Consider the following 10,024-nt stretch of genomic DNA (forward strand, 5'->3'; position numbering starts at 1 on the left):
ATATTGTGCATAAATCTTAGAGAACAATGGTGTTGCGGTTCCTCTGCAGATCTGGCTTAGAGACCAAAAGGTATTTGGCTCAGAAAATGCCATTTTTTTTCCAGTTTTAAGAAACTGTAACTATTGTGCAAACGAGAGAATGGAAAATCCTATTTGACTTGATGCTTTTATATCCTAACCCAGTGAAACCGAGTTTCTGTGAGTTTCTGTGGGTCCCACCGTTTCTGCACAGAGCAAAACTCAATGGGAGGTATTTGTCCACCAGGCTGATGAAGAGATAATCAATAAGGTCACGCGAGGGTTAAACATCCCCCTCTGCGTCACTGCTAAACATCACAGTCAGCATCACGCAAGCTGTGTCACGAGCTACATCTGGTGCTGGTAGTGGTCACAGAGGTTCACTTTTAAAACGGCAACACATAAAGTCAGTAAACACTGACACGCAGCCAGGTTCTTTTCAGGCAACGCGTTTTCGTCCCGGAAGGGTTCTTTTTTCAAGCAACGATATTTAGACCAAAAAGGTTTATCATAGTTTCATTTATGGCTATGAAAGGGTTTTTTCAGAGCTATTTGCATTTCAGAGGAACCGACGATGCTGTCCTGCTTTAAGCATGGGGCCTTCACCCCCTGGTGTGGAAGTTAGTTTACAACAGCTGACGTCCAGGAAACTTGGCCGAGTTTCTACATTTCCAGATGCAGGGAATTCAAAACACCAACAACAGTCGTTTGGGGTAAAAAGGGAAGGACATTGGCTTCAAGTGCACTATTAAAGATAATGGGACTGAGTTGGACTGTCCAAGAATGTACAGTATAGCCTTAATGCAGCTGATTCTGTATTTCTTCAGTCTTAAATGCTGACTTGGGTTGTGTGTTGGGCCACTGGGACACTCACAAGTCAAAACCTTTCATTTAGGTCAAATGTGCGTATCAGAGAATATCTCTGAAACTGATTTTCAGCTGGAGGTCTGACATGGATCGGTATTCGAGCGGCGGTTTCCTCTAAGTGAAACGCCAGCTGTCATCTGTTTAGCTTGGCATCACCCAGACAAACTGAACGCTATATATACCTGAGGTGGAAGCACTACAGCATCTCGAATGAACCGGCAGCTATGTGGACGTTTCAGAAGGAATGGCATTGCAAGGAAACCATGATGTTCAAGAGGGCTCCTGGCATTTTTCCTAGTGGACTCGCATTTCTAGACCCGTGAACATGACTTACTGCTAAAGACGAATGGTTTGAGATCAAGTCAGATATCGACAAAGCCTGCGTGCAGTTTAGTGTGTTCATATGTAATCTGTGCATTGTAAAGGAAAGTGTTGGGGCTCATGTGTATTTGTGCCACTGTTGATGTAGTTCACATGGCTCACATCAATAACCATCAGACAGGAGACAGATGTTCCCAATGTTCCAGTAGACACAACCAAGCGCTAACAGCTGGAAGATGAGACTCCCGATAAGACGATAAGTGAAAAACAGCCTCTGGAATCATGTCTGCGCCCTGAAACTTTCACCGTCGGTACAAAGAGCACCTGTTCCCGCAAACGCCTCTGCTACAAGACTTTATTCGCTGCAGGAGGCTTCTGTCCCGGCAACAAAGAGCGGCTCAAGGACGCCGGCCTTACGTTTGGATTGGAGGGATGTTTTATTTTGCAGAGGAAGAGAGAAGAGAGGGAGGAACCCCTTGGGAGCGCATGGACAGTAAATTTACCCCAATACCCCCCGTACCCCCTCCACCCCATCCCCAACCAATCTACTACCGTACGCAATGGGATGGAGACTTCCTTTGTCATGTTTGGGTTCACGAAAGACCAAATATAATCCATCTCAGATAACAGCCTTCATTAAAGCTGAGTCCAGATGTATCATCTAACTCCATTGTTGAACATCGAGGGATTTGCTAATTCAGACAAATGAAAGCTAAACAATAATATTTGAAAAGCCAGTGTCTGGGGGGGATTCCAGCCCGAAACGGTCGGACGTGGACGCTCTGACACGACTAAGCTTTCATTTAGGATACCGCCATTAAAGAAATGCTTCTTAAAGCTTAAAGCCGCACGTTCATATTTAGGAGCAGAGCACATTGTTAGTTTTGGTCTTCATTTGTTGACAGTAAAACGTATTGAAATACTGATATATATTCTAATATAGGACCATTCATTTATGAGTTTATTTTATATGTCTTTTATGACTGACTGCACTGGGACAATAAATTCCTGAATATCTGTTAGATAGATAGAACCTTTGCTGTTTAAACTCTTGAGCGCACACTTTCCACACAATCAGGAACCCGATGCTTGTGAGCCATACATCAGCCCTGTCGATGCGAACTCAAATGAAAACGTCTATTAATAAGCCGGCGAAATCCCGACGTGGCCAAGTGCAAGCTGTAAAACTGAGCTCGCTGCAGAGAACAGAGGCGGAGGCAAAAGTCGGATAAATACAGATGTGAGCGCGTGAGCTCACATCTGTACGCGCCGCGTGCTGCCTCGCTGTGTGCCAGTGTGGCTGAACAGGAGGCGCACTGGGCCTGTGGTGCCGCTAATGTTAGAGTGAGACTGGAGAGCTTCTGGTTTGACCTGTGGCCCTTCCCTCAGCCGGCGTGTGTGTGTTTAAGAGCACGCCCCGACCAAACGTAGCTATTGTGAACCCGCGTAAGAAAAATAAAAGTGGAGAATATAAGCAATGGAAAAGAGATCAAGAGAAAAGTGGATGATGATGCAAATAACTTGGAATGAAAATCATTAATGTTGATTCTGATTCTTCTTTGTCTGGTCCATACAGTGTAGTGTAGGTTGGGATATCGGCCACGCTGACGTCTCTTATCCAGCAGCTGGCTCGTTAGTCTGATGCACTGAAGCAGAACCAGGCAGCAGAGTATTGATTGCCACAGTGACCTTTGCTTTGCCTGTGTTCCAGAGCTGTGGGGGGATCGTCCTTTCTAAGAGTCCGGCTCGCCAGCAGTCGACGTGGCTGAGGACACAAACGCTCCTCTGGGCGGTGGCATTAATGGGACACGGTGGGTGGGACGGTGGCACCAAACAACAACATCCAGCCGCCGAGCCGAGACGAGACGGGTCGGAATCAATATGCATCAATCTGAGAGCAAAGAGGTACGTGTTGGGTTAATTCAAGATCTACCACACTGTAATTATGTTCATCCCTAGCAGTTAAACAAGCCCCAATAAAGTGGCCATCGATCAGTAGTATCAATATGATATTTTCAGGTATTATCATGAGTCAGTTGTGGCTGGAGATGCCACAGGAGCAGAGAAGAAGAAGCCGCTGAGGCAGAAACAGCAGTTCTTTTGTTCGACTACAGATCTGAAAAAGCAAGTCAATTATCTTACGTAAACTGGTGGAGAGACTATAAGGAGGATGTGGAGGTTGTAAGAGCAACAGGGGAATAAAGGTTATTAGCAGTTAGGCCTGGAAAAAAAAAACACATCTGTGGAAGGAGTGGTTGACCACACAAAGTCATGGAACCCATGGGACCGGAACAGGTAACAGACAAGGGAGAGAACATGAGGGACAAGCATGAAATAGGAACAGGAGAATATTAATCAATCAAAACAGGGAGGCTCTTACTTACACAGTGAAATGTTAAGTAGTGTTAGTACAAACACACACACACATATGTAACGTGTTGGGTGTGGTGGTGATCAGCGCATCCAGGGAAAATAACCCTCTCGTCAGCACCAGCATTAAAGGGAGGAATCAAAGGGTGCCTTCAGTCCAGATCTTTGAAACTTGGGCTGTTCAGCTGAAGTATTCCCAGTTTTCACTTCACATCCCACTTGCGGTACTTTAAACTGCAAACCCGAGGCATATCAAGAGCGCAGCGAAGCCGACGTGCAATCACGGATCTGGCAGCCTGAATGTGTTAACGTTGCTCTGCTCTGCCTCAGCTGCCGTCAAGGTGCCTTTCACTGAAGAGGCCCAGAGACGTTGCTCTGGTTAAAACGCCATAAAAATCTATCCTGGGCTAATAGAGTAGGAAACAGTCGGCTTGCATGATAAAATCAATGTCGCTCGTAGTTAAATCACACTATAAATACAGCATAACGAGAATGAATGAATGTATCAGATCCTGATCAAACCGCTCTGGGGAGCTCCATCTCCCCCTGAGCTTCACACAAACCACCTCAGATGGGTTTTAATATTACAGTGAATTATCTCCTCCCGAGGAGCCGAAGCCTGAGATAAAGAGAGGCCTGTTAGCAGCTCACTGGATCAGCATGCGGACGGCTCTACTGGCGATGTGATGTGGTCTCGCGCAGATGATTATACCGCTGATTCAGCAACTTTGGAAACCAGAAACCAAAGACCCTCTCTCCCCTGCCTTTATGTTCAACCATACCCTGTCAAGATCCCCTTTAATCCTCAGAGACCCCGTGCGCGCCAGACACACACCAGTCCCCGCCATCGCCTCCCTGCGCCGGAGAAAACCGCCTCTCGTGCAAACCATCGTCACTGCTCACCACACCTCTGTCTGCGAGTCGAGCAGAAACCTCACGTTTGCCCCCCCGCTTCAGGCGACCCCTTTCGAGCTGCAGGCTCTCATGAGCCGGCGATGGATGGAAATCAAATAAGTGATCAGACGTCATTCGGTTTCCACGGCTGAAGCCAATTCAAACTAACTGGTCATTTATTAATTTTAAAAAGAGGAGAGAAGGAAATTGTGCACACTTTCATTGGCCTGTTTCTACTTCAATAATGTCCAAAAGCAAAAAGATGTTATATCTGTTTTTATACAGCTTCATTTTCTAATGTCGAACACGCTTATGAGGGTTGATGTTTGTAATACCTGGGTCAATGCTTTTGGGTTTCAACACTGACCCACTGGTCCAGAAACGAGCAGCCAAGCTACAGTATGTGGGTCCCGGCAGGATTGCAGATATTCATTCATCATCTGTAAGGCACACCGTCTAAAAAACACTTTCCTTGAATCACACTTGGAAGGACTAGCTCTAAGAAAAATAACTCACATCGCTCGTGTGCCCACGATAACAACTGTGCTATGTGGAGGACAAAGACAGGAGGTGGGAAGTTTGGAAAGCCCTTTGCAGGCAAATCAAATAAAACAACATTGAATGTGACGTGAATGAGTGTTGGGTTAAAAACGGAGGTGTCGGAGATTATGTATTAGTTTCATTTTAATAAACAGGACTTGGTCACTAACATAATTTCCAGTGTATTATTTCCCCTAGTTGTTTTGGGGAGTTTCAGAATACAAGAAGGCAGCTGATAACTGGTTTTCAAAGCATCGATTAAAGTGTGGTTGGGCTAAAATCTCACATCGATACTCAGCACTACGTTTCCTAAGGAAATCATATAATCCCATAATAATTCACAGCCGATTGTTTAGAAGCCTGTTTACCTGGACCAACAGTGACATCGTGTGGTCAATACACAAAACACCATCATTAGACACTTTCCAATAGATGCAAGGATTTTTTCTGGATACAGGGTTTGGGAGTCAGGCTAGAAACATAATTAACAGACAAGCTATTGGCATCAAACGAAGAAAACAGAGACAAATGATATTGTATTAATAACTTCCTAAATTTAGTGAGAGGGCTTTCCATTATTTGGAAGGATCTCCTTGTAAAACCATACTGAATTTTGGCAAGCAGACCTGATTAGAATATTACTGTGCACAACATATACAGTACGTATATCCATCCAGCCATCCATTTTCTACCACTTAATCTGTATATATGCATGTGTATTACAACAGCAAGACTCATCACTATAGATTAAAGTAAAAGTTGCTTGTTGGGTGGTTCCTATTAACATCTACATGCAAAGAGAGATATGGACAAAAGAAATAACAAACAATTATGACATTTATTCGATTTGGTTCATTTCAGTATTTGCACTGACACGATTCCTCAAACCCTGTGGTTACTAAGGTAAACAAAGAAAATTCCTCACATACAAAACGTCCTGGGTACTGCAAACAAAGTCTAAAATACCAAATATTATTATGTAAAATAATTAATAATCTAGAAAGAGCATGTCTGTCCCATCAGTCACCTTGTTATGATATATTTAACTGTAACCTTCATCTTAAAGCAACTGGTTTCCTACATTCATCCTTCTGGAATGTATTTGCATTCATTAATATATATACTTAATGTTTAATGTCATAAGCTACTTTTTATAGATGGAGAGATTTGTGCATCATTGTATATGTTCAGTGTATTGTAAAGACATAAACATTCATTTCATTATCACACAACACTGCAAAATTGTAACAAAACATTCAATCCTCTTGCACGCTAATGAAATAAAGTGGCCACCTGAGGTACAAATAGGAAAATAATATTAATACAAGAATTGGCAAACTAGACTTAGACTTCAATTAGATGCATGTCGCGTAATGTCCCTTTTTTGAAATGTCCCATTTTTATTAATATATATATTTATTTAATCTAAACATAATTTTATCTGATGCCTCAGTAAAAATACATCTTTGTAACTTCTATATACTGTACTGTAACTGTCAAATTAAATTGCACAAAAACCCAAGGCAACATAACAAATCTAAGAGTTTAATCTGTAACCTGCATGTTTAGCTTCAACAATAGCTGACCATGGACACTGTGTACCTGAGACTTGTCACAGTGCACGTGGCTCAGTGGAGGAGAACTCTGTCATCATGATCTTCAACAGAATCCTCCTCTGGCTTTTTGACCTCTTCTGTGGGAACATCCACTCCTATCAGACCCACGGCTCTGTAACACAGCCAAAAGACATTTACAAGGGTCATCATCATTGTCTCAGATACTTATTTCACCTATGAAAGTCAATATTGTCCCCATTATTGTAGGTCAGACTCGGAATGCGTTCTGCTTTTTGAACTAAAAAAATCACTAAAAGTAAGATTGCTGCTGCAGTGCTTTCACTGTTGCTGTGTAACAGAGGAAGCAGTACATGTGACGAAGACGGACTGACTCAGGAGGTTTTATGTTTCAAACGGACTCTGCAGCACTGCGTTGTCTAGTCAGTGTGACAAAACAAAAGTACGAACGCAGTCAGTCCACAGTGGATAGTTTTACACCTAAAGCACAGCAAACGTTCGTCATGGGGATAAACTCACATCAGCGCAAACACGGGGATGGCACAGAGTCCTCCAGACAAAAGGAAGACGAAGCCTGGGGACCACGCCACCGTGGAAGCGTAGATGCTATTGAAGACGGCGGTTGACACATTGGTGGTCAAACTGTCCAGAAAGGAGAGACAGGCAAACAGGGCTCCTGCAAAATGCCAGAGAGGAGAAAACACATTGAAACAAGTGCTAGGTCAACAAAGGGTAAAGCTTAAAAACACACACTTCAGCTTCAAGACTCCCTTTGCTCTAAGGAACAGAAACTTTAAGTGCTTTGGTTTCAGGATACAGGAGTTTGCCAACACACACTAACTTTATGTACACACGGACACAGAAGAGTGGCTAATGGAAAGCCCAAACTCACTCACCCTGCTCAGACTTTGAGATGATCTTTGACATCATGGAACGCAGCACAGGGAAAGGCATGATAGACAGGAGCATTGGCAGCCTCACTGTGGCAAACGCACGCAGGGGGCAGATGTTACATAATAAAAGGAATAAAAGGTTGAGTTTGTTTTATACAGCAAAATTCTCACTATCTTATCTTGTGAGAGTATTAAAGGTAGGTTGTGTCAATGTGTAATCAGAGCAACTATGTCCCAGTATTAGAATAACAAAGAGCTCAGTTGAATATTGAAGGTCTATAAAAGAATCGTTAACATGACTGGTGTAAACGCTGCAGTAGTTATTGTTGATTATTATCTTACCTAAAAACATCAGCAGGGTGGTTTTGACAAACGCTACCATGATCATGCCTGAGGCCACAGAAAAGATTCCTATCAGGACAATGATCAGCTGTGGTACACCGCAGCACGTTAGCACCAGCACTCCCACAAAACTGACCAGGAACATCGCGGTGGACAGCGCTGCGCCGTAGCCAATCAAAATCTCAGTCCAGCACAGCGGCTCATTCAGTTCATAAAGTGTCATCATGCTGAGGCCACCAATGTAGGAAAAGGAGTAACTGGTGAAGATCAGCATCAGGAGAAACAAAACGGTTTTACACCTGCAGCTCGCCCCTGCAAACAGTTGGTAGGCTCCGAATATCATCTGCTTCAGGGCTGCGGGCTGAGTAGAGCCTTCTAGACTAATGGCGTCAGCTGGAGTCTTCTTTACGGTCTCCTCCAGGATGAAAATTGCATATAGTAGAGTCAAACACAGGCAAATGGCTGAGGTTAAAAACGGCCAGTTAAATCCTACAGCTCTCAGGAAGTAGCCTGTTGATATTAAAGCCACCCCAGACAACAGTCCAATCATCATGTCCAGTCCAGCCATGCGCATAGTTTTCTGATGGCCGTCCTCACACAAGTCCGCGATGTAAGCGAAGCATCCGCCGAGGAACGTACCCAAGCCCCCAAACAGAGAGCTGAGGAGCGAAGAGCCGATGAGCAAGTAGACGTTGAGCTCGAAGTAGGACACAGTGAGAAAAGACAAGGTGTAGGCCAGCGTGCCGATCAAAGGCAGGATGATGGTGATCTTGCGTCCGCCGCGGTCGCTGTATGCCACAAGCATGAGGGTGACAAACAAGGATGGGATGGTGGAGAAGAGCTCTGAGTAAAGGGAGAACAGCGATGCCTGCCTCTGGACCATCTGAAACACAGAAAGGAGCAGTTCCTGTAGGTTACGTCTAAAAATTAAGTCTGTATGAATGAAGGCATTCATGTGTGCATCTGGGCTATTGTTGTTCCGTTTTCTATGGAATCAAGAGTTTCTGTAGTGCCAGTTACACAGGTGTGAGTGTTCGTTCTCACTTCCCTTGTGTGTTTCAGTTTTTATTGTAAGTGCATGATAAAAAATAAGTACTGTTTTCCAGACCAACATTTCTTAAACATTGTTCATGTGACAATCAATGTTCTCTGAACGCGTCATTAAAATTTTTTCAATCTTTGTGTACTTTCCAAAAAAGCCTTCAACTCACTTAATATATTACTCAACGATGTCCTAGTTAAAATAACACTCAGTTTATTAATGCACACTCAGTTATAGCCAACAATTAACCTGGCTATAACTCAAACTAACCTCATGATAACTTGACTGGTTGCTGCTGTTCGTGGCACATCTGGACGTGTTGTCAGACGCCGGGTAGGTGGTGTTGGTCAGTTCCTGCCAGAGCCTCCGGTACACGTACTGCTGCACCAGGGGGTAGATGAGAAAACTGGAGAAAGCGTAAAGAGCCACCACAGGCTCCACAAGGAAAAGGCCCTTCATTCTGATGGGCGGCGGGATTCCCTGAAAAGACAAAGAGAACACATTGAGAAAGAAATACATATAAATATTTAAAAAAAGGTAGATCTCTCACTCTATTCATTCATTTCCACGCTACCTTTAGCACTGAGGAATATTGGGCAAGCTGAACATATCCAGTGTTCCTCAGCTGAGCACTGAACAAAACAAACACAAGTCAAATACAAGTCTGAAGTACAGTACAGATAATGTTTGTTTTAAACTTCAGGTCTTTTATGGAGCATATATTGAAATATTGACAGATAAATATCTGACAAATCATGTGCAATTCGTAGATAACGACCATGCAGTTTCCTCGTGTTAACACAGTTTGCTAGGGTATCGCATGATGAGCTGGTCGATGTTTGGACATGCACATAAAAGATAAAGCAGCTAATCCTTTAGCGTGGTTTCATAACACCTACCTTTGAGGGACTCTCTGGGCTCAGGTTTGCCTGGAACACATAGTGTTTACGTCAGTCCGTGCTCGCTTTATTTGTACACAAGTGTCCGTCGCAGTGAGGAAGCGAGGAAGTCCCGCCCCTTACCATAAACATCCTGATACTTTTCAATGTAGCTCGTGCGCGGGGGGGAGCTGACAGTTACCAGTAAAAATGACGTAAACATTTAGCAAATCTTGTGTTTATTGTATATTAAGATGTATCAAAAATACGTTAGGTGGAATTTAA

At 43.7% G+C, this 10,024-nt stretch overlaps 1 protein-coding gene across 2 annotated transcripts; it reads right to left on the reverse strand.

Annotated features, from left to right (window-relative positions):
* Positions 1 to 1,765: 1,765 nt before the first annotated feature.
* On the reverse strand, positions 1,766 to 9,879 carry slc46a3 (solute carrier family 46 member 3). Of its 2 annotated transcripts, none has more exons than XM_055514471.1 (8): positions 9,761 to 9,879; positions 9,436 to 9,493; positions 9,132 to 9,341; positions 7,820 to 8,702; positions 7,481 to 7,564; positions 7,104 to 7,260; positions 6,613 to 6,738; positions 1,766 to 3,097 (listed from the first exon to the last, which is right to left on the reverse strand). In XM_055514471.1, exons 3-7 carry the CDS (start codon positions 9,318 to 9,320, stop codon positions 6,639 to 6,641), a joined length of 1,413 nt encoding a protein of 470 aa, XP_055370446.1. In that variant the 5' UTR covers positions 9,321 to 9,341; positions 9,436 to 9,493; positions 9,761 to 9,879; the 3' UTR covers positions 1,766 to 3,097; positions 6,613 to 6,638. The 2 variants fall into 2 exon arrangements, with proteins under 2 accessions (XP_055370446.1, XP_029028971.1); XM_029173138.3 differs by lacking the exon at positions 1,766 to 3,097 and adding an exon at positions 5,830 to 6,303.
* Between the last annotated feature and the right edge of the window lie 145 nt (positions 9,880 to 10,024).

The sequence above is a fragment of the Betta splendens genome, chromosome 14 (assembly GCF_900634795.4).
Source record: "Betta splendens chromosome 14, fBetSpl5.4, whole genome shotgun sequence".
Lineage (NCBI taxonomy): Eukaryota > Metazoa > Chordata > Actinopteri > Anabantiformes > Osphronemidae > Betta > Betta splendens.

Coding starts and splice junctions, on each gene's coding strand:
- slc46a3 (XM_055514471.1), bottom strand. CDS start 9,320: ATGAAGGGCCTTTTCCTTGTGGAGCCTGTGGTGGCTCTTTACGCTTTC. Junction 8,703..9,131: donor ACCAGTCAAGTTATCATGAG/GTTAGTTTGAGT, acceptor TCTGTGTTTCAG/ATGGTCCAGAGGCAGGCATC. Junction 7,565..7,819: donor CACCCTGCTGATGTTTTTAG/GTAAGATAATAA, acceptor CGTTTGCCACAG/TGAGGCTGCCAATGCTCCTG.